We start from the raw sequence: 25384 nt of genomic DNA, 5'->3' as shown, positions 1-25384 counted from the left end.
AAATTACTGATGGGAAGGGAAAATTTCCTACCAAGTTCCAAAAATCATAGCAAAGGGCATGGCATAAAGGTCATGATGAGTGTTGATTTGAGTGAATGTGAATCCAACATTTTATTCCCTGTAAACTCATCAGCTAGAAAAATTAAAGCTCTCACTTTCATATATTTTAATTCATTCTGTGCTGTTTCACCTTAGACTGAAAACTGGAACTGATTGCTTCTATATATTTAGGAATCTACATGACCTTTTTAATTTCTGAAAACCTCATGATCTTGCATAGATGTTTTAGGGAAATCTCTGCAGGATATTAAAACATTAGCCCATTTCACAGATGTGGGTCTGAGGTACAGAGAGAAACTGTGGGTTGTCTTCACTCAGTTCCAAATCAATGCTTGACTTGTGATTGGGCACACAAAAAAATTGTTGAGACACCATTTAAAAAAGCGTTTCTAGGCTGATCCACTGAGTTGGAGTGATTTGGACTGAAAGTAAAATGCTGCTGTTAGGGATACACAAAATTTCAGTATCTGGAGTTGGTGTAAGTCATTTGAACTCATCACTGTGGGCAGCTCCAGAGCTCTTGATCAGATCAGTCACTCTGTGCAGCAATGCTGGTTTGGACAGAGTAACGTGGGTCTGTTAACCACACTTTGCAGTGAAGACAAACCACAATGTAATTTTTCCAAGGACATTAAAAGAGAAAGCAGCCTGGGTCTTCTGAATCTCACCTGTTTTCTGTCCAATGTGTGAACTGTGAGCTTTTTTACAGACATTGCTGAATGATTTTGTACTGCTGCTAACAGACAAGAATCTGATGTTGCATATTTTTCATTAATGACTAGCATGAATGGGAAAAAAACTCCAACAATCCCTCCCCTGATGATTTGTGAGAGTTTCCCTTCAACAGTAAATATTATCACTAATGATGTTAATGAAGACATTAGTTTCACAGCATTTGAAGTACTGAAACACTCCACTGTTAACTAGCCTAGTGGGGTTTATGCTAATGTAAAATATAATACAGGCCACTATTTCTTTAAGCTGAAAGAAAGGAAACTTGTTTCTACTTCCAAGGGATGCCTAGTGTGTGCTTATCTAATTGACTGTGTATTTTGTCTAGGTGTTGAGGGAAAGCTAAGAGAATGAAGGCTCTAAGTCCGCAGTGGAAGCATGATATGGCGATGCAGTGCTGGTGCTGAATTGTTCTCTCTGATGGCTCTATGGGAGTGGATAGCACTGAGTCTTCATTGCTGGGTTTTAGCAGTTGCTGCTGTCTCGGATCAGCATGCCACAAGCCCCTTCGACTGGCTCCTCTCTGATAAGGGACCCTTCCATCGCTCACAGGAATACACAGATTTTGTGGACAGAAGTCGACAGGGATTTAGCACAAGATACAAGATTTACAGGTATGAAGCAAAGGGAAAGCACTTACAGAGATACCATCCGTAGAAGTTGTAAATTATCAATAAGGGTTTCCTTAAGGGAAAGGTTCAGTTGTGGGAATGAATCCACAGACGACAAATTCATTGCTGAAATATATGCAAGGCCATATGCAAGGCCACTGTCTATTATGGAAATGCTGCTTGTGTTGTTTCTGTTTTGTTTGAAGAACTTTTGATAATTCGTTATGTTGCTCTGAAAAAACTTTGTTGTTTACTACCTACCTCTACTCTGTCCTGGTGATATGGTCAAAAATGTGCTAGGGATTCAAATACCACCTTTGGTTGCAGAGGGATAACCTTTGATCACGCATCAAGTTCAATTGCTTATTGTGTGGCTCATCAAGACTTAAACTGAGGCTTTAAGGATGAAATTGTGGCTCTCCTGACAGAACAGACCTTATGGTACAAAGGAGGGCATTTCAAATGTGACTCAAAAAGGTTTAATGTTAGTTTCTGCCAGTGCTTTGAAAAGGGGTGTTCTCTTTCCTGAGGAATCAAGGGATAAGAGCCATTGTGAATTTTAACAGAGGTTGCAGGTATTTGGTTCATCACAAATCTCAGCATTAGGCTGGCCCAATTCAGACCAAGAAAAGATAAAAACAGGGGAAGTATAGGTCTGTTTGAGAACTTGGGCCTGGCTGTGGAATTGCTTCAATGATATGATTGTAACCTGTGAGTCTCTACTCTTGAGACAGCTCTGGTGAAATATCTTCTCAATCATTTGCAGTGGGTGTAAGTCAGTAGCATCCAATATTACTGAGGACATGGGAAGGAAAAGGGGAGTTCAGTCTTATATGAGTGACCTAATCGCAGGTAGATAGAAGGACAAATGTGAGACCAGGAGAGATTAAAGACTGAGAAAATAAATCTGTAAAAAGAGAGAATTTTCACATCAAATAGTGATTGATTCCTCCCAGCAGCCAAAAGAAAGTGGAGCAGCAGAGCAGCACAGGGGGGGATTTCCAGCTCCCCTAAATTTTCCATCCTACAAACACAGAACATGTTGGTATGGGAAGACACACACTGATTTAACTGAAAACCATGGAAGAGATTGTGCAAATGTCATATCTGTTTTAGGCTTTTATTCCCCAGTGATATCCAGTCCTTTAGAAGAAGGTAAGAGTGGTATATGCCTGTATGTATATTATATTTAGTTCAGTGTCCAGTGGCCTGTGGCACAAGTGCTGGCCTCAGTGTGTAAAGATTTTCTTTTTAAGGAATTTGCTTTATTTTACTTTCCCAAATACATGCAGTAGAGGGCACTCTGTTGCAGGTCAATTTTGCGGAGGGCTCCTTTACGATATACAGTGAAATTAAAAACATTTTGAAAATAAAGTGTGATTTGGAAATATGCTTGATGAAGTGGCTTGTCTTAACAGAACAGCATTGCCCAATATTTACTGCATTTTAAAAGCCAGCTGTCAGGACCAATAATGTAAAGCCAATAATGCAGAGGCTGAGGCAGCATATTTTATTCCCATTATTCTGCATTAGTCAAAACTGAACCAAAATTATCTTGCTAAAACATGAAAGATGGAATTGTATTTCATTTGAGCTCTTACAATCAGGTCCTGGAGAATTTTTCTCCTCTCAGCCATCATTACAGCAACATTGTTAAGTTTCACAGATCTGTAATCACACTGCTAATATTTATTTGGGTTTGTGCATAGGTTTCAATTGACGTTAATTTACACAATCCCACAGAAATTTTTTCTCATTTAGTTCCATTCTCTGCCTACTCCCTTCAAGAAATGAGCCAGGAAGTTGAAAGAGTCACAAGCCGAACTTTTTTGATTCAGTCCTCCAAAAAACAGATCGTATTGTAAAATTTCCTCGTAAAATATGGTCCCATTAGTGAGTAGTGCAGAGCACCGTGACCTTGTTAGGAACCACACTCTGCAAATTAAATCCCTGTTGCTTTTCTATGAGCTTTCCCAGGCTATAGGACTTGGAGCCTAATTGTTCATTCCCTCACCTGTCTTTTACCTAATGGAAATGATCCCTCAGGGACAGGTCCTTATTTGAAGGGAGAGGTGAGGAGAGGTAAGCACCTGCCTGCAGGGACTCAGCTATATTAACAAGGGAGGAAGGTGCTAACTAAATCCATGCCAGCTCAAAACGCATGGGGCTTAGGATGAATGAGATGTATAGGATGAGGGACTCCAGGGAATGGTGTCCCATTGGAACCCTTCCTGGCAGGATGTTGGTAGCACAGTGGGGTCAGGCAGAAAATTACACAACAGATGACCAATTGTATCTCTCTGCCAAAACCCACCAAGTCCTGCTGCCTATGGGAACCAACTTAGGAAGACCAACTTCATGTTGGGATTGTTTGTCTACAACTAACAGAAATGAAACAGCCTTAATAAAAATAACATAAACCCAGTAGTGAGTTGCATGTATTCCATGTCATAGTTTAGGGTGTGTGGCAGGAGATTTCAGCGTGAGACTGCTGTTTGATTTTTGCTTTCCAACAATGGAACAATTATTCAATGACTAGAATGATATTTTCATTTCCCCTCCATTTGCAGTCTCAGGAGAGGCAGTAATGATGCAGAAAAAAGAAATCTTGATGGAATCTGTAATATCACAAAGATCTTACTTCATTCCTTCATTAACAACATTCTCTATTTTAATCAAAATAATATTAAAAAGCAGAGAACACATGTTATTCTTCTTTTGGTTATATATCAGATAATTAATTTTTCTCTAAATACCAAAGTTACAGGTACAAAGGTCTTGTACCATTGTTTGACACTGGTTTGAATGGCATCAAGGTTGCATACCCATGAAAGATATAGAATGATTAAAATCAGGTAATAGGACAGAGAACTGGAAAAGCACCCAGTAGAGAGAATAACAAAGAATATTAAAATGGAATTTACTTGAAGGAATAATTGTCGTTATTTTTCAGCTATTGAGTAAAACAATGTTGTGCTAATTCTTTTATTTCTGTCGCTTGCATGGCAGGAGACAGACTGATTTTAAAGTTTAATTTCACATATGGCACTTGTTGTTAATAATACTCAGTAGGCTTACTTTTTTCAATTCTTATTTTACATAACCTGTTTCCATTTAAAATTCACATAGTCAAACTTTTAGCCTAGAACAGGAAAAGTGATCACTCTATGTGTGCTAGCATTTCTGTTTTAATGGAATCACAGACTGGTTTGTGTTGGAAGAGACCTTAAAGATCCCCCAGGTCTCATGGGCAGGGACACCTTCCACTATCCCAGGCTGCTCCAAGCCCCATCCAGCCTGGCCTTGGACAATTCCAGGGATGGGGCAGCCACAGCTTCTCTGAAAAACCTGGGCCAGCCCCTCCCCACTCTCGCAGGGAAAAATATCCAATCTAAATTTACCCTTTTCAGCTTAAAGCCAAGCTCCCTGTCTGCATGCCAATGAGACAAAAAGCAACTTTTTTGTATCCACACCTTCTGGTCACTGTAAACAAGTGTTCATCTGACCATGAATCTGTTATAAATTACAGGGATGGAGCCAAAGATTTGCACCAAGGAACACACTGATTAACTGAGCCAAATTTCTAATAAGCGGTCTTAACTTCAGCGTTTTTTTTTTAAACATAAAAGTTACACTTTTTCCTATCTCCATATGTGGCTTTCATAGCATAAAACAATAGTGATAAAACCAATTAGTGCATCAATTGTGGGAATATGCCAGCAGAAAAATAATTTGCTACCCGTATTTTATTCTATATATTGACGTTCACTTTTGTTCATGGGCAAATGAGCTGACTCTCTCCAAGGCCAGGAGTATTCAGTGCTACAGGACAGAGCTGAAGGAGACACATAAATATGAAATAAGTTTTAATCTGGTATTGCAGAACACTGGATAATATACAACTGGTGCTTTCAACATTGTTATAAGTTGGAAATGGTGGGCTGGTTGTGTTGATTATGTGGCAGTGTTCTATTCCCTCTAATGCTTCTAAGGGAATATCCTCCTGCAGGAAATTTAATTATTGCCACATTTTTTGGTAGTATTCATCCTCACTGATCTATGAAGAAAACCACCAAAAAAGCACGTGGATGGCTGCTGAAAAGCTCTAGATTCATGGGAATGCTATGTCAATATTTCATAGAAGGTGGATCCTGCTGTTAACATCAATAAGTATTTTGGCAAGGAAAACCAAGTTTATAATTTGTTATTTAATACACAAAGGGATTGCTGTGCTTCTTATGTAAATCAGCTACCCAGACAAAGGAATTGAAATCCTAACAGAATGAGATGAGAGGTTACCAGGATGGAAAGAGTGATTGTGAAATTATGCAAAGAACCTACATTGTATCAGAAGAGGTAATTTCTACAGAAATAGGGAAGTATTTATGCTATCAAATAAGGTCTTGGGGAAATCTCCTCAGGGATACTGTGGAGTTTTGTTGAAGCAAAATGATTTAAAACCTGAAACAGATGTGAAAAATCAGGGGAAGGAAGAGCCTCGCTCTTTCTTTTAAGGTGGAAATGCTTGACAATACTTAGAGGGGGGAAAAAAAAGAGACCTCAAAGAGGATGCAATTCCTGTCAACAGAATAAATATTATAAAGTGAGATGAACTATCTAAACTAAAAACCATTGCTGTCTCAAAACCAAATTGGTATAAACTGGCTATGAATAAGTTGGTTCTTTAGAAAAGGTTCCTAAACATTAAAGAAATTCTGGGACATACAAAAATACAGAAGCTTCCCAGTCCTATGAACAGGAGGAAAGGGCTATTAAGATATGATGCAGATAAAAATGAATGAAGTTTTAGTGACCATCGATATCCTTTGGAGCAACTACACCTAGCAAGAGCCCAATACTACTCTGCAAAAGGGAAAAAAAAATAAGAATCTCTTGAAGCATTGAGTAGCTCTTGGCAGCATGGTATTCAGTTGGCTTAAGAAGATTCCTTCAGAGGTTGTTCAAAAAGGGAATGTGTCCATGAACAGCTACAAAAATAGAAGCATTTGAAAATAATGCTGTCAAGTTAGAGATAAGAACACATTGGGTTCCCCTTTGTTTTGAATCCTTTGCTGACTGAACCCATACGGTAAAGTGGGCAAGACTCAAGACTGTAAACACTCACTAATATGTTTCATCTCCCGTCTGTGAACCTAAGTAGGGCCAACATTAGTTGACTTTGCAATTTTTTTTAATTCCTATCAAAATATTTTAGCCCACAGTTCTCATTAGACTTTTCGACACATGTGACCGTGCTAATAAAAACCTAGGGGGTCAGTTGTGCAGGTACACAATATGGCCTGAATTATAATTTTCACTCCAGTGTATGGTCTGGAATAACATTTTCTTATGCTCTTGCTGAGGTTGATTTGAACTGGTTAATCTGGAATTTCAAAGTGTGAAGAAGAACTAACAAAGGTCTTCCAATGGTGGTTTTCAAAACAAGTGTTTTAACAAGAGTAAGAGGAATGATTCTCTCTGCCTTTTCCGGAAATTAACTCTATCAGTAAATTGCTTCTGGTCTGTGTTATAATTGGTCAGCTTCCTTTATGGAATATTGCATTCAACTTGGTGGATAAAATGTACAGAAATCAGATGAATCATCATTCCCAGAATGTTTGCAAAAAGCTAGCCTGGGAAATGCACTAAGTCCTCTTTTTAATTTCAGGGTCTCACAGGCTGGTAACGCGGAAGAGCAGCTCAAAGAGACTTTTTGGGATTGTGAGTTGGTAAATTTCCACTACAAAAATAATATTTGTAGCCCAGCACATTTTTAAGATTGTCTGGACATAAAAAACATCAATGAGTTTAATTATGGATCGTGATACAACAGCCTCTCTTATTCTAGTTACCTGGGCATAAAAAGTCATGACATCAGTGAAATAACTAGGTTTGGTGAAACTGATTGAATAAGGACATACCTGAGCAAAATTAAAGGTTTAGATGGCCACATTTCCAGGTCTAGAAATACCTGGATAATGTCCTCCAAAATAATTGAATTTCCATCCCTTTGTTCCAACTGCAAATCCCTTTCATAGGAAAGCAGTTTTAATTTTAGACCCTGAAAACACATCAGGTGATAATGCTTTACAATTAGCAATTCCTGTTATCAATATTATATTAATTTCTTGATCTTTGTTCAGGGGATTCTCTGGAGGGTATGTGCTTGTGAAAAGATGGAAATAAAGGGATAGAAAATTTAAACAGACAATCCATGCACACATAACAGAAAAGTTAAATACCTGTTTTCAGATGAATTATAACCAGAGCCTAGCTTAGTTTAGCCAGAATATTAAAGGATTGACACATCCCTAGACTGGAAGTTCACAAAGGTGAAGGAGGATTTGGCTATCTCCAATAGCACTGGGAGAATCAAGGGGCTCCTAAGATAATATCAGAGACATGAAGGGTGCAGAAGATAACGACTGGACACTTGTTTAGGTCTGTTCTCACAATCCCAGCTGTGTAAGGGATCTGCCATGCATGGAAAAATGTTATCTCCATGGGCAGTAATGAAAATGCCTGAGATCTTGTGGGTACTTGTGGCCCAGGAAAAGGGCAGACAGAAATGAGGGCTCAGAGGTGGACAGGAAGATAGGCAGGCAGTTCTGATTCCCAAATTCCCTCTGCCTTTCCAACTCTCTGACAACTCTGAGCCAGCATGGAAGAGAAGTCATGTGCTCTGGGGAAAGGAGAACACTTTTTACTCAGGAACAAAGAAGAAATCAAGTTTATTTTTGAGACTGATCCACAATATCAGCCCATATCTGAAGATCTTGGAAAAAAGGCCCCATCCCTGGAAGTGTCCAAGGCCAGGTTGAACAGGGTTTGGAGCAACCTGGGATTGTGGAAGGTGTGGCCCGTGGCAGGGGGTGGAATAAGACGGGCTTCAAACCATTTTGTGGGTCTCTGAAAAGCATGACAGTCACTGAAGAAACAGTATATTTTAAAGTGATTCTGACTTCCTACAGAATCTTGTAGACCATTCAGTATACCACAAATTATTCATCAGACAGCCCAATCCTACAGAACTCAAAGGCCCCTAGAGTGTTTTGCTAGGAACCAGGCTCGGACCGACCCCACATCCCCACACTCCACATGGCTGGCTCAGTATCAGCCTCCTGGGTTTCAGAGTAAGGGTGGAGATTCTCTTGGTGAGACAGAGCAGCACTGGGCAGGGTGCTGGGAGCAGTGCTGGCTGTGCCAGCAGGATTAGGAGTGTTCTCAGGAGTCTTCTTGACAAGAACACAAGCGTGTTTCAGCTTGGCAACAAAGGAGACTATTGATGCCAAGATTGCCTTCTGTATATATTTTTTTCATAATACAATGCAGGAGTCTGTGTTTTGACAATCTCTCTTTGTATTTCTCCTTATTTGTTCTGTGTATTTAATCAAAGATCCTACAGAAACTCAAATGGCAAGGAGAAGAGCAAATATTATTTTTTGTAAATACTATTATAATCTATTTCTAGAATATATCCTCTTTCAAAATCTAATATTTTAAAGATAATTATTAGATCAAACCTCCTACTGATACATTTCCCAAGAACAAAGAACATGTATTTAGAGAATATGGTGTGTCATCATTTCAGTTAGTGAGTTCATGAATCATTTAAGTTGCCGTAAAAAAATTAATATAATAGTGGCTGTAACATAATGGCTTCATGCAATCACTGAAGTAGTGTAAAAGCTGTTTAACACTAATAACAGATACATTCTTCAGTCAGCAGGGTAGACTGACAGGATTTTGCGCATGAAATCAGGTAATTTTCATTAATTCTTTGAAGACGTTTCATTAGTTTGGTCTTTGTTCTTTCATTTGCCCTTCCTTTTCATTTTTGTTTCAGTATCCCTGCTGGTGCTATCAGTGATGTTCAAGATGTAGAGGATATCAAATGCTGATGACTTTCATAAAGGAGAAAACAATTACCAAGATTTCTTTTAGTTACTGAAGAAAAAAGAAAAGGATATTTTTTTATTACTTGAATCAAATTCTCTGTGCTTTTGTTTTAACCCCCATGTTGTCATTTTCTTTTACTGCTGCTAGGGCAGTAGCTGTCTCCAAAGAGAATGGCTTTCAGGTTTTTCTTTTTGACCATATGTTAAGTCTATATGGGTGGAATATTATACAGAAAAAATGACTGAGTAGCACAGAAACCTTCTCTGTATAAAAAGCCAGTGGTATTGATTGGAGTATGTGATTCTTTGTATAGGAGGGTTTTTGTGCCTCTTCCATGCAGAAAAAGAACAACTGACACTGAATGTGCTCACTCAAGAATTTTTGTCATTTTCTTCTACTATCCTTAAGTTAAGGTCGTGGTCAATATCTCTGAATTCAAATCTTAGTTCTCTTCTAGCTGGGATTGATTGATTCTACAGGTTTTCAAAGTCATTATGCTGGTTGTGAAATTTTTTTTTTGTAGCTACAGGTTCATTCCAGCAGTGACCCTTGTGAAGAAAAGCAATACTTCAAAATAATGTCTTGTTGCTTGATTCTGCCTAGAATCCCAATATGATTGTTATGGATAACGGTGTTCTTAAGGTCATTAATGGCTCTGTATTGCAATTCATCTTCTGATACTCTCAATTACTACTTTATTTATGTGGCTTGAGAAGATATTGTTACCGACCAGACAATTTGATATATACAGAGCTCTGAAAAATGCACAAGCAGAGCCCACCAGCAATTTAGATGTTGTGTATGCAGGTCTCGCATGCATCCCAGAGACAGAATCTGGCTTTGAGGAGTGAATGCTAATTTCTCGAGGGAAAAGCACATATAGAGGTTTTGACTTTTATGAATAACATAATTTAAAATCAAAACAGAAGAGACACTACCAAATATTCAGAAAGAAAGCAGAATCTGAGACCTGAGCAAATGTAATTGATTAAGCCAAAATAAATATTGTGTTTCAGCTAATTCTGAACTATATCCTTACAGTTCTTGAACTATAACTAATATAGGTTTCTTACCTATATCCTGACTGCTAGCAGTAGGATTGGGTGCTTTACTAGGAACTCAAATACAATATCATCTTTGCTTCCTGATATATTATCTCATAATAGAAAGCAGACAAAGATATCGGGTTATAATCAAGTAATAGCTAATTGTATTTTATTTAAACTACATCTTTAGCCATTTAAAAAAATTGCTATTGATAATAATGCAGGTTAAACCTTACACAGCATAAGAAATCTGATAACCTGCATTAACAAACAGAATGTGGCCTTTAGTCTACATTTAATGTATTTAACCTGGCAAAATAAATTTTAAAAACAATATTTTTAAGTGATTAAAAGAGAATACATAGGATAGTTTGGCTGAACAGGGATCTTCTCTTGGAAATAAGATTAAAAAGGAAGATGTGGAAGCAGAGTCAGATGATGTGGGGAGAATACAGAGATGCTTCTCCCCATTGTGGGGAGAAAATTTGTTCAGCCTAAGCTCAGCTGGAACTGTTGGGGAAAATTAAAAGATTTTTTCCAAATACATTCATGGCAAAAGGCAGAGTAAAAATAACATCAACACATGCCAGGATAACCACAGTCACTTCATAAACTGGGACATGGACAAGGCAGAGGTGTTCAATGCTTTCTTTCTCTCTGTCTTCACCATGGATGATGGACCCAGAGGGTTTCAGTGCTGTGAGCTGCAAGACCTTGTCTGTGAGAATGATCACCTCCCAGTCTGCCCTGAACTTCTGAGGGATTTGCTGCTCCAGCTGGATCCCTACAAATCTACGGGGCCTGGTGGGATTAATCCAAGAAACCTCAAAGAGCTGCTGATGTTGTTGCAAAACCTCTCATGATGATTTTTGAGCAGACTTGGCAATCCAGAGAGGTCCCTGCTGACTGAAATCTAGCAAGTGCTCTGCGGATTTTCATGAAGGGCAAGAAGGAGGCCCCTGGAAACTACAAGCCTGTCATTCTCACTTCAGGGCCTTTCAAAATTATGGAGAAGCTTCTTCTGGGAGGTGTTGGAAAACACCTGGTGGACAACACAGTCAGTGTTCACAGCCAGCACAGCTTCATGAGGGGAAAGTTCTGCATATCAAATCTGATTTCCTTTTCTGACAAGGTGACCCGCCTGGCTGATCAAGGGAAGCCTGTTGATGTAATCTTTTTGGATTTCAGTAAAGCTTTCCAGACTGTCTCTTCCAGGATCCTTCTGGACAAGATTTCCACCCCACAGCTGGATAAATGCATCATGAAATGGTGAGCATCTGGCTCACAAGTCAAGCACAAAAGGTAGTTGTGATTGGGTGAAATCAGACTGGATACCTGTCACTAGTGGGGCTCCACAGGACCTCATCCTCGGCCCTGTGCTCTTCAATGTCTCCGTTAATGACCTAGGCATAGAACTGGAAGGGATCCTCAGCAGGTTCACAGATCACACAAAACTGGGAGGAACTGTGACTCCCTTCCAGGCAGAAAGGCTCTGCAGAAACAGATTAGAGAGATGGGCAAACACCAATCATATGGACTTTAATAAGGAAAAGTTCTGCACCTGGGACATACACACATACATACCTTGGCTGTGTGTGTGGGCTGGGGAGCAAGAGGCTGGAGAGCAGCTGTGGGAAGAGCCCTGGGGCTCCTTGTCCATTGCCAGTTGGATCTGAGCCAGCAGTGCCCTGGCAGCCAGGAGAGACATCCCTGTTCTGGGGGCATCAGGACCAGCATCATTGGTCAGGCAGGAGACTGTCCCACTCTGCTCTTGGGCAGCCTCACCTCGAGTGCTCAGGGCAATTTTGGGTGCTACAATATAAGAAAGACACTGAACTATTAGAGAACATCCAAAGGAGGGCTTTCCTTGAGGGGAAGCCTTATGAGGAGTCATTGAGGGCAGTTGTTCTATTCACCTGGAGGAGATTGAGGGGAGACCTCACTGCTGCTTCAACTTCCCTGTGAGGGGAAGAGGAGAGACAGACACTGATCTCTTGTCTCATGACCAGGGACAGGACTCGTGGGAGTGGCCTGAAGTTGTGTCAGGGGAGGTTTAGGTTGGATACTAGGAAATCTTCCCTCAGAGGGTGGTGAACAGGCTCCTCAGGGTATGGATGTGGCATCAAGGCTGCCAGAGCTCTGGGAGCATTTCGACAACTTTCCCAGGGACAGGGTGGGATTGTTGGGGTGTCCTGTGCAGGGTCCAGAGCTGACTCAAAGATCCTTGTGGGTCCCTTCCAAAATGGCAGATTCTGTGTTTCTGTGATGATGCTTTTAGTAGCAAATCACCAGGCTTAAAAAATTAGAATAAGTGGAAGACATGTAGGATGTGGTGCTTCCTAATTTACTGATGTCTGGAACCCAAATATTGGTGATCACTGTGAGAACGAATCAGTGTGAATATGAATGATGTGTTTATATATATTGAGTGTATATTTCTGTACACATATATGTATGTGTGGGCACGTGTGTGTATGTAGAGCTATGTGGATATAAACATGCGTAAATATAGAGATAGATATTGATGAGTTAAATAAATTAGTTTAATGATTCACCTTTTTGCAGAGAGAAGAATACTGTTCATTAAAAAGAAAAGCTTATATCCTCTGCAGTCTGGTGTCTAATAGGAGCCTTTGGCCAAGACATTAATGAAGTTTTATATGGGCATTTTGTTCAGACACCCAGAATATCTTTGCAACCCTGGCAGTGCCAAAAGATCTTTCCTCATTAGATCCTTGTATTAAAGTGCCTATGGCAGAAACATTCTGTCAGATCTTGCTGCATTTTCTCACGCTTTTGGTCACCTCTAGATTATGCCTTAAATTTATCCATTAAATTTTAGCTGTGGCTACAATGGAAGACTTCTGAGAATCTCTAACTGAAACACATTACCATGAAACTTCTTTTTCTTTTCCATTCCCATGAAACTTATTTTTTATACAGGGATGTCTTTGTTTGAAAGACAGGTGTCTCTTAGGGAAGGCAGGACCCTCCCTTGGAGTGGAGAATGTAAACCCCCTCCCTTTGAATTATTTGAATTTTGAAATTAAAGGGCTCTCAGGCAAAGATATGAGGATGGGAATAACAGTTCTTTACTAGCATATGTAACAAGACAAACAAAACAGCAACTATGGAATTAATAACAAACAGAAGCAGGGACCCCATGACAGCCCTGCAAGAGAAACCATGACTTTGCTCCATTTTTTTCTCTGTCTTTCCATATGATTCTGGATATAGTTAATGAAATTAACCTTGACAAGGTACAGAAAAAAATAGGCATGTATGTGACTACAGAAACTCTTCATTTAAATCTCAGTTTTCCATAGAGTCCTCATGTGATAATGTCATGGAAAATTAATATGCTATAGATTTTCCACCTGTATCTTCCTTTCTACATCCATCACGTGCTCGTGTGTTGATGGTGCTAAGAGCTGTTAATATATATTTGATAAATATTAGAAGTGGTGCACAACTCCAAACTTTCAGAGTCTGAAAGGAGTTGTTGCTGAGTTCAGTGCCCAGAACTGCTTTGTTCCTTAGATACCTTTGCCTTTCCACTTTTGCTTTTGTTTTTGTTATTTTGTTTTGTTTCAGGCCTTGTGTAGTGTCTGGAAGATATTTTTATTGTAGTTGCCTTCGAAATCTGATTTTCCTTTCAGAAGAACTATTTCTCGTGTGGTTGTCTTCAAAGGCGCATCTGTGTATTTAGGATTTTGCCTGAGGAAGTAATGGCTATGTCTATTTTTAATGCTGACTCCTTGGCCTGGATGAGCACAAATGTGTGCTTGTTTACATGTTCTGAAAGTAGCAGTTCTGTGGGACTTGGGTATTTGTTTCCTTGGCACTCCAACCATGAAGGAGTCTTAGAAATCAATATAATACGTCAAACTCCCAGATACTTTTTCTTTCAGAGAGACAAAAACAATCAAAAAACCAAAATAAACAATCACACTGTTCTTTTTCTTTTTTTTTTTTTTTTTTTTGAAGTGATGGTCATCTTCCCATTCTATGAGATTGGTAAAATATGAAAACTTAAAAAGGAATTTTAACCATAGTAATTAATTGGAATGTAGAGATAATTAACAAGAACTTTTAAACTCAAAAGTTGCAAAGTATGACATAAAAAAAAAAAAGAAAAGAAAAAATACAGTACTTCTACTTTTAAAAATGTTTTCATGTACCAATTCTATATTTAGAGGGAGATAAATTAGATATACAATGTATAAATCATGGTTTTTTACTTTATTTGTCTTGTCTTCACAGCTAAACCATGAGAATTCCAAACCATGAGTGGGTTTGCAAGATGCTATATGGTTGTTGACAGCAATAAAACAATGTTTATGTAGTATTTTTACTAAAACAAAGTGGGATTTGGCAAGTTTCTACACCACAAAAACGGAGGTCATGGAACTCCTGTTTCTAACTCAGCTTTGGAAATTCATTTGTGAGGCTGATTTGCATGAGTTACCATTCCTCTCTCCCTCAAAGGAATTGATTCTGTCACAATAACTGGACTAAAACAGTAGGTAAAGGTCAGTTTTAGTTAAGTAAACTTGGTAATATCTCAGAATGTAGTCAGAGAACATACAGTAATTTCACGAATACAAGCCGCACCAATTTGACCAAAATTTTGGTGGAAACCCGGAAGTGCGGCCAATATTCCGGGGCGGCTAATACATTAACAAAATTCTAAAAGCTGCCAACACGGAAGTGAGAGCCTGCGGCAGCCCCAAGCCAAGCTGGAGCCCGGCCGGCCCCGGCAGAGGTGGGAAAGCCTGGCAGAGGCGGGGCCAGCAGTGTGGGGGGCGGGCGGCAGAGCCTGAGCCAGCAGGGCGGGGCAGGGGGGAGGCAGAGCCCGGGCCAGCAGGGCGGGGGAGCCCGGGAGAACTGGGGCTAGCAGTGCAGGGGAGCATGGCAGAAGCAGGAAGGCCGGCGGGTGGGGCTGCCTGGCAGCGGGGGAAACCCAGCAGAATCGGGGCCAGCAGCGTGGGGGAGCCCGGCGGTGCGGGGGCCTACAGTGCCGGCCAGGGCGAGGAAACGCGGCGGTGGTGCAGACGGGAGGGGGCGGCCGGCGAGCCTGGTGGCGGCGGCGGCAGCCCGGCGGCGGGGCTAGCGAACGCGGCGCGGCGCGGCCGGCGAGCCCGGCGACGGGGCTAGGGAACGCGGCAGCGGGGCGGTGCTGACGGGAGAGGGGGGCCAGCGAGCCCGGCGGCGGCGGCAGTACCACCCGGCCAGCCCCGCCGAGCCGTGGCGCTGAGCTGGGCCACCCGGCCCCGTCGGCAACCATGAGCGGGCCGAGCCTTCCTGGCCCCGCCCCGAGCCAGTAAAGCCCGCTATGCCGCGATCCTGTTACTAATTGGCCAATTTGTGAAAGCTGCGCACGGATTCTCGCGACGAACGAAAGTGCGGCTAATATTCGGGGTGCGGCTTATCTATTGACAAAGACAGCAACATTGTCGAGGCACCGGGGGTGCGGCTTATAATCCGTGCGGCTTGTATTCGTGAAACTACTGTAATTTTTGAGAGAGGGTAGGATGGAAGAGAGAAAGGTCTGCCTACACACTACCAAATGAATTTGTGGCTGACAGCTCTGTCTGAACAGCAGACACCTGAGATGGAGTGGTTTTATCCTTGTGAAATATGCATTTCCCAGTTGTGAAAAAAAATCTTGTGCTTTGCTTCTCTGTTGTCATGTGAGATTATCCTGTAATGTGCTAACAAATCAGTAATTTCAGCAATTTCCATCAAGAAACATCAGTTAAAGCCAGCAAACAAAGGAAGAGGATGGAAACAGTCCCACGAGTGGAAAGGCCAGTGGAACAATTGCCTGATAGCACTACCTGCTGAGGGCAAGGAGAGGAAACTGGCTCCAGCCTAGAACCCACAGGGCAAATCCAGGGAGCCAGCTGCTCTTGAAGTGCCAGAATGTATACAGATAGCTTTTCCACAGCTTCCTGTCCCCTGGTTGATGGCTGATGATCTGACTGCAGCTTATCTTGCAGTCAAGACTTTTATAAGAGGGTCATGTTTTGGTACTCACATTAAACTTTGCAGTGCTTTGGTTGTGCCTTTGTGATAACATTTTACCCACTCTGATGTATGGTCATCAAATGCGAAAATAGTTTAAAAGTGATTTGGGGATTAATATGTCTAGAAATAGATGAAATTAATTTGAGGATGTACAGTAAGTTCAGGGCTGCCCCATCCCTGGAAATGTCCAAGGCCAGGTTGAATAGGGCTTGAAGCAACCTGGGATAGTGGAGGGTGTGCCTGCCCGTGGCAAGGGGTAGGAACTGGATGAGCTTTAAAGGTTTGCCATCCCAAAACGTTCTGTGATCTTTATGATTCTCAGAAAAAAATGCAAGAAGCTGGGTGGCATTCATTATTCAGGCAATCAGACAGTATCACCAGTTTTCCTCTGCACATTTACTACTAATCAATATAGTTCACAGTTTATAATTTCATGAGATATATCACTGAATATCTCACCTGTTTGGTCTTAGCAAAATGTTCTAGAAGGTGACCTACAACATAAAACTCAGAATCAAAACAGTCCCTATGTTTTCTGCTTGCTGAATTAAGTTATCCTGCCACAAGTTTTGGTAATACCTTTTAGTCAATGCTGAAAAGTAAGAAAGGAGCTGAATGAATGACTTCACATTACAAATGCCTCTGGCAAAGACACTTGCATTATTTACCCTTTGGCTGTTACCAGATCTTGAAAATCAGGAATCATTCTATCTCTGTAAAAACATTATGCAAAGATGACATAGTGAATTAGTCTTGTGGGGTATTAAACTCTCTGTCTTGGATGAAGTAATCCTCTTCTAGTTAAAGCAGGGGGGCTGAACTGACAAACTGCAGAAATATCTGGGTCTAGGCTACCATGAAATGGTATATTGATCTTCATTGTGAATTGACAGGTATACACAGAGGGAAATATATAAAAGTTAAAATGTGTCCACTGTGGACTTGGTGCTGAGACTAATCCAGCAAAAGGATTAGGATTTGGGATTTATTTAACTCCTTTCTAATATAAAGAGTGATGATGTTTTTCTCACTGATAGCAAATGGTGGAATTTGGAACAGTACTATGGAGATTTAATTCCCATGCTGTGAAATGAGGAACAGTCATGCTCCTCACAGCCAGAAGCAGAAGGTTAAGGCAGATGCCTTCACAACCAGGGTGTTCAAGGACTATACATTTACTTTTTATGAGATCAGCTACTACTGAGCGCAGTAGAAAAAATGCTGAGGTGCTGGAGAGTAGGAAGGCCCTGCAGAGGGACCTGAACAGGCTGGATTGATGGGCCAACACCAGTTGTGTGAGGGTGGCCAGAAAGGCCAACACCAGTTGTGTGAGGGTGGCCAGCAAGGCCAAGTGCCAGATCTCTACACTTTGTCCACAATAACCCCCTGCAGCTCCAGCCTGGGACACACTGACTGGAAGTGCCCATTGGGAAGGGCCCTGGGGTGCTGGTGACAGAGGCTGGGCAGGAGCCCAGGGGTGCCCAGGTGGAGCAGAGGTCAATGGTTCCTTGGATGTGCCAGCTCTGGTGTGGCCACGGGCCCAGGGCAGTGGCTGTGCCCTGGTGTGAGCACAGGCCCAGGGCAGTGGCTGTGCCCTGGTATGAGCACAGGCCCAGGGCAGTGGCTGTGCCCTGGTGTGGGGGCAGGCCCAGGGCAGTGGCTGTGCCCTGGTGTGGGGGCAGGCCCAGGGCAGTGGCTGTGCCCTGGTGTGAGCACAGGCCCAGGGCAGTGGCTGTGCCCTGGTGTGGTCACAGGCCCAGGGCAGTGGCTGTGCCCTGGTGTGAGCACAGGCCAAGGGCAGTGGCTGTGCCCTGGTGTGGGGGCAGGCCCAGGGCAGTGGCTGTGCCCTGGTGTGGGGGCAGGCCCAGGGCAGTGGCTGTGCCCTGGTGGGGGCAGGCCCAGGGCAGTGGCTGTGCCCTGGTGTGAGCACAGGCCCAGGGCAGTGGCTGTGCCCTGGTGTGGGGGCAGGCCCAGGGCAGTGGCTGTGCCCTGGTGTGAGCACAGGCCCAGGGCAGTGGCTGTGCCCTGGTGTGGTCGCAGGCCCAGGGCAGTGGCTGTGCCCTGGTGTGAGCACAGGCCCAGGGCAGTGGCTGTGCCCTGGTGTGGGCACAGGTCCAGGGCAGTGGCTGTGCCCTGGTGTGGGGGCAGGCCCAGGGCAGTGGCTGTGCCCTGGTGTGGGGGCAGGCCCAGGGCAGTGGCTGTGCCCTGGTGTGGGCACAGGCCCAGGGCAGTGGCTGTGCCCTGGTGTGGGGGCAGGCCCAGGGCAGTGGCTGTGCTCTGGTGTGGTCACAGGCCCAGGGCAGTGGCTGTGCCCTGTGCTGGCACAGCTGAGGGACCTCGAGTGCTGAGTCCAGTTCTGGGCCCTCACAGCCAGAGAGCCCTGGAGGGGCTGGAGCCTGTCCAGGGAAGGGAATGGAGCTGGGGAAGGGGCTGGAGCAAAAGGAGAGGTTGAGGGAGCTGGGAAAGGGGCTCAGCCTGGAGAAAAGGAGGCTCAGGGGCAGCTCCTGGCTCTGCACAACTCCCTGACAGGAGGGGGCAGCCAGGGGGGATTTGGGATCTGTGCCCATGGAACAAGGACAGGAGGAGGCGGAATAGAATCAAGTTGCACCAGGGGAGGTTCAGGTTGGCTATTAGGGAAAATTTCTTTACTGAAAGGGTAGTCGCTGCTCAAGGCAATAGTGGATTGCCCATCCCTGCAGGTATTCACAAGGTGTGTAGATGTGGCACTTGAGGACATGGTTGGAGGTGAACACAGTGCTGAGTTGTTGATTGGACTTGACAACCTGAGAAATCTTTTCCACTGTTAGCAATTTTATAATTATATGATTTCTCTAAGGTGTTTCCAGGTTGGTTGAACACCTTTTTCATACCAAATAAAATTTTAAAGCATTGTTTTCACTGAAGTCAGTTATATAATTGTTTACTAAAAAGAAATAAAACTTTGAGAATATGTGTGAATACATGTGTGCAGATGTTGGAACCAATCTTGAGCCACAAAGGATGTACTGCATTCCCTCTGAAGTAGTTGGAGTAATTTCTGTTTTCAGCCATTTTTAAAACACTGATAAGCTTAAATGAACAAATTTAATTCCTGGAAGAAAATAGTTGTCCATTATAAACGCCTCCTTTTTGTAACTTTTTCTAATGTGCTCGTGTCATGGTGGTATTTACTAGGTGGTATTTGTGAAAGGATTAGGTTTATTCTGTATCTCTTTCCACTCTGGTGCCAGGTATTGGACGGTACAAGATGATTTTTTAAATTTCAAATCTGGCAAAACACAGAATGACATGTTTCTCTCTATCTGATAATACCCTGTAAAGCAAATGGAGTTCACATTTGCCGTTTTACTGCAGTGCTTGTTCCTACTATTTTTTAAAATTATGTTTTACTCTAATTTTCCCCTGTGCTATGGCTATCCCACAGTTGCAGTCTGCAATGAGAAAAGTGAATGAATATTACAGGAGGAAACTGTCCAGGAAAAAAAGCAGGAAACTGCTTTTGCTGAACTGGAGAAGTTATTCAGATGAATAGCATAAATTCTAATTTTCCAATTATGTATTTAAATGCTTTTGTAGGATGGGTGCTACTCAAGTGTGAAATGCTCTTGTATCTTGTATGTAACAGGGCATGTTACATTTTCACACACTTTGATTTAATGATAAAGTACTAACAAAACTAGGGGAACAAAACTGGCTATGGTCTTTGTATCAGTCACCAATAGAAAGTGGCCAATTTAATTTCTCCTATATGCTAAGCCACCTCTTGCTGTCAATATAGACACAATTCACCAATCAGCAGCAATAAAAGCTCTTTAATTGCATATTTTTGTTGCAAATATTTCTAAGTAAGCATGTCCAAACTATAAAAAAGCATAATTAAAAACTGTAATTCAACTATCTGGGTCCATTGATAGAAATATAGCCACATTTTGAATAAGCTTTAACAGTTTAATAGCTCTGTGATTCAAAGAAAAGTAGAGTAATACAAATAGTCTGCAAGGAAAGATAAAGGTTCAGATCTCAGCAATCTGTAAAACTTTGCATTTCTATGGAATCCAATTTCAGGCTGCACAAATAAAGTTAAGAGGATGAGTAAACTTACTGCACAGCATATTTTTTTTATCCTAACTACCATTGCTCATTGAAATAAATTTGATAATCCTGTTGAAGTTCCATTTTTTGCTTGCTATTCCTCATGATACAGATATGTTCTCTTTGATGTTCTCTAAATGTCATTGAGGCTAATGCCTTATCAATTAAATATGCTGTTTAAGTACTATTTTTTTTCCACTAGTCAATCACTGACATTTTCTATATAGCTTAGCATTAGCATTCAGAAAGATTTTCAAAAGATCCTCCTATTTTCAAAAGACTTCAGTCCTTCAGAATTTTGTTTATTTTAGGTACCTAATGAGAGTAATTGCTGTGTTGAAAAGATGACTTACCAGTTTCATATTAACCAGGATGGTTCCACTGTCATTAGTGGAAATTTGTGTGAACAGTTGACATATTTAACAAGATCATACCTCCCAGTTTGGTGTAGTAGGTTCAGATCCTGATTGCAAAAACCTTTGGGACAGAGAACAAAAGAGGAACAGAGTAAATAATGATGTGAGGCTATAAAAATAAAAGCAAAAAGCTCAGTCTGGTAGGAGGAAACCTTGAGGATTTTGTGAATTAGAGGAGTGTAATACATGGGACTGAATTGCTTACAGGGAGTGGCAAAGTACTGTGGGTTTGATGTTTAGGGGGCAGGAAAGGAGTTTGCAGAACAGTATTGATGCAGGGCAATGAAACTCCAAGGTTCTTAAACAGAAGGCAGGGAAAATTTACAGGTGATTAGTTCAGATAATAGATATAATTAAATTTAAAGGATTTCTTGATGTACATTTTTTGCATAATATGAAGTGCACTGCTTCAACTTAATTTTACATAGTTTATGTCATCCTGCCTTAAGTAAATTTTGCCACGTGGTTGTGGCACTGCATGACACTATGTCTCTGATCTAAATGCGAACCATTTTCTTTTATCAGTTGCTAAAATGTTACTTTCTGTACTACCATTAACCAAGTTTTGCTATAGACTAATATAACATATAACTATGTCTCTATATTATATAGAATAATATAGAGATAACATTCCTGTCCACCTTTCCTAGGCCTCTGAAACCTTAGTGTTGGCTTCTGACAGTGGCACTGGCAGTGATGAGCTTGGCTTACTAGCAAAGTGATTTCTTGACCCAATGTCAGATGTGAAAGAAAGCAGAATTGCTTCTCATTCTGGTTTCTAATGGCACATCCTACATTTGAGCAGCTGGAATTGCAAATTAAGTGTTCTTCAGAGACATGAAATTATAGTTACTCTAGATTTTGTTATTATATTATATTGCATACTACCTATTACAACTATTACAGTTTGTACTTACTTCATTAAAAAAAAACCCCAATCCACCAACAAAAGCACTTCAGTTATTTGGTGATGTGTTTGTTTCCTTACCTTTGGGGACTTTTTTTCCCCCCCTCAAACATTCTGTACAGGTCAAGAAATATTTTGGAGAGGAAAAAAACATTTTGGCTGAAATTTTCCTGTTATCTGCTTACCAAACCTATGCTTCCTCTACTTCCATGTTATAGATAGATCTCAGGAAAAATTTATTCACTGAAAGTGTTGTAAAGCATTGGAACAGGCTTCCCAGGAAAGTGGTGGGGTCACCATCTCTGGAAGTATTCAAAAACATTGGATGAGGCATCTAAAACATTAGATGGTTTAGTGCTGGGTCTGTCAAAGTTATTTTAATGGTTGGACTAAATACGTTTAGAGGGCTTTTTCAATGTTAATTGTTCCATGATTCTATATTTTAGAGGCTGTGGTCTGTAATGCATCCCATACCAAGGGGGTAGGGAGCATTCTTCGTTAACAGTGCAGGAGAACAAAGGCAGGAGAAAGTCATGCACATCTTTAGAGGAGATCCTACTCTTTAGAAGAAATTGTCACATGGGAAAGAGGGATTAAAACCCCCCAAGAATAATGACAGCTAAAAGACAGTGTAACAATCTTTTCTATATATGTTAGTGAATATGTGTTCAGATGGGGAGTTTTTTAGGCTCTGAGTTTTGCCAAATGGGTTCTAGAGCTGGATTCAGCTGTGTTAGTTGTAGAGAGGACTGTGGATAGCCTGTCTGGAGATCTCACAGTAAAATTTCCTCATGTGGTATATTTATCTTCTTCTGGTTGACTGTAATTGTCACTAAAAAGTCAATCTCTGTTCTTACACTGAGTGAAAATGAACTGGACTATTCCTTATGTGGATACTCATTTGTAAATTAGATTAGAGATGAATTTGTAGCACAGCTAAATGGGTGCATCAATGGCAAATCTTTGGGTTGCCTGACACTGGGGCATGAGCAGATACAAGGAAAACTTGTCCTCCTCTGCACAGGACATGCCTTGTAAGGCCAATGTGGGCCATAAAGAAAGTGCTCTGCCAGCATGCCATGCCTCATTAGCTGAGAGCAATCTTAAAAGATTCATCTTGAGCTTTCTTAAACTGAATTTTGCAGGTCAGATCTTCTGGGAACAGCAGAACTGAGGTGTCCCAGGCTTCTGCTAAGAAAATGTGAGGACAAACAGTAGGTTTGTTTGATTTGTGTGAGATTGGTGCTGTGCTGGGGAATAACCAGGTCAAACAGGAATGCTGGTCAATTCAATCAAGCTTTAGAGGTGTAACTTTACTTTGCCAGATAGTGTTTTTTCACTATTTATTGGCAGGCTTTCATGGTTTTCCCTGTGAGAAGCACACTGACAGCTTCCTGATCACAGTATTTTATATTGTACTTGTTCTGAAATTCGTTTGCTAGTTTGAATGTATACCTGTGTGTGTATCTGCATACACATACATACAATTTTCCATCATCCTCCCTTTGCAGGGTGCTTTAGGTGAGCTTTGAGAGCATCCTGCCTTTGTATTTACTGTCACAGTGTCCTTGGGTAAATGCAAGAAAGTTCTGGACTTCCTGAAATTAGCTGAATACCTGAAATATTCCTGAATACCCTTTGTAGTAAGCACGTATGCAGGTATTAGCATCACGTTTGTGTGTGCAGAGGGGTATGAAGGGAACAATTTTGGGGGATGTTTTACATGAACTTAGACTAATGGCTTCTTGCAATCGCTATGATAACATCAACAGCATGCTAAACACAACCCTATGAAGTGTGAGCTTACTTTGGGGAGTTACTGTTCTGGAAGCGCCTCAGAAAACAGTATTGATTCACACCTGTTTCATCTGTTTGCTTCAAAAATATGTGTAGAATGGAAATACATGGTGTCATATCACAGTCTGGAGCTCAGATGTTCTCCTTATCTAAAGAGTGTATGATCAACCTGTGGATTTTTGCACGTTCATCTGTTCTCCATTTCCAAAACTGATTTGAAAATCGTAGTGGGTCATTAGCCGGAGTAAAGAAATTTTCAACATTAATTCATAAATATCCTCAGGTACTCCAAAGCATTTCCTCCAAAAAACTGAAGTCAAAAATTGTGCCAATGCCACAGCTTTGTTGAACTGCTTTAGGTACCGTCAGGACTGACTGATTTCCTTTGGAAATCTGGAAAACATAATCAGCTCCCTGACTGCCATGTCTGCCTTTATGGAACAGGCTAAAATGCTGGGAATGACCTAATTCAGAATGTCAAATATTCAATGCTGGTAATTCCAACAGTTAAAGAACTTTCCTCTGGTGTCTTTCTGCCATTTAAAAGTAAAGTTATAGTGACAAAATGCTGAAATGAATGAATTAACATTTCTATTTGCTTTGTTAGGTTAACTTCAAGTAAGAAGTTGAGACTGATACACAGAGAGAAATAGCTACAGAAAATCCCTGAGAAACCAACTTCATAAAATTTCCTTTCTTCCAAACAGTGAAGCTGATGAACCTCAAACACTGCATTATGCAATGGTTTCAGTTCTACCTGAAAAGAAAGGAAATATCACTATATAGCAACAACTTCAGAAGTGATGCTGCTGTAACCTGTTATTCTCCCCTAAATCCCTAGATATCGATTCTTCACTGTAACCATCTGGATGCAGCTTCCTGGAGGTTTTTCTAAAACACACTTTCACCTAACAGTTGAATTAAATATAGCCTCTCTGTTTCAGGCTTGCAGGTTAAGTGTCATTTCAGTGTAACAGTCAGCATATGGTGCCTGGCGCAGGGAGAAAGAAAATTGAAGTTGAAGCCAAGCTGTCAGGAAGATGCTGCATGTCTCTAAGATAAACTGCAGAGTTTCTGCAGTGCTTTGGGGTTCCTTTCTGATATTTACATCTATATTTGACACTTTTGCAGTGGTCACAAGGTGTCCTTGGAGGGGAAAGAAAAACTTACTTAAAAATTCTGGTGTGTTGGCATATGTAATTAAAAAGCAGTTGAGACTATTACTGAAATTAGTGAGCAGCTCATTTAAACTGCAAACTTGGATGAAGAGAGTGTTTTGAGCAGAGGGACCCCTCCAAGCAAGGCTCATAGGTGTGCTTGCCCATCTGGCCTCCAGATTTCACAAACCTCTTAGGAACAACAGCTGAAAGGCCAGGTTTAACCCAAGACAGGTTTTGGTTTTCCATCTATCTTCCTTTCTAAGGCAATCTTTTTCCCTAACTGCTTCTTATCACTTGGGTTAACTTAAAAAAAACCCTAGCTTTTAGCAGACAGAGTAAATCCAACAGAAGGGGGTGCTGTTCTTGTAATAAAAGAGCATTACCAGGATTTACTAAATCATTACAGCATCCCTACAATTTATCTCTTGTGTAGATTGGATGGAAGACATTGCCCAGAAATTCTGTGGTGGCTGCCCCAACCCTGGAAGTGTCCAAGGCCAGGTTGGATGGGGCTTGGAGAAACCTGGTCTAGTGGAAGGAACAGGGAGTGGAACTGGATAAACTTTGAGATACTTTCTCTTCACAAGATTTAATTCAGAAACCACATGAAAATTTTCTCAAAATTATTTCATTT

At 41.4% G+C, this 25384-nt stretch overlaps 1 protein-coding gene across 3 annotated transcripts in view; it reads left to right on the top strand.

Annotated features, from left to right (window-relative positions):
- Window positions 1-25384, top strand: part of LOC117000058 (BMP/retinoic acid-inducible neural-specific protein 3) — a 194886-nt gene that overhangs the window by 15963 nt on the left and 153539 nt on the right. For 2 of the 3 annotated variants that reach the window (XM_033067407.1, XM_033067408.2), the window contains exon 2: window positions 1121-1406. The exons of the other annotated variant lie outside the window; for it this stretch is intronic. In XM_033067407.1, coding sequence (XP_032923298.1) covers window positions 1171-1406 — 236 coding nt within the window. In that variant the 5' untranslated portion in view covers window positions 1121-1170. The remainder of the gene's footprint in view (window positions 1-1120; window positions 1407-25384) is intronic. 3 annotated transcript variants of the gene reach the window in all.

The sequence above is a fragment of the Catharus ustulatus genome, chromosome 9 (assembly GCF_009819885.2).
Source record: "Catharus ustulatus isolate bCatUst1 chromosome 9, bCatUst1.pri.v2, whole genome shotgun sequence".
NCBI lineage: Eukaryota > Metazoa > Chordata > Aves > Passeriformes > Turdidae > Catharus > Catharus ustulatus.
Note: the sequence above shows the minus strand (reverse complement) of the source record. Positions and strands in the feature narration are given on the sequence as shown.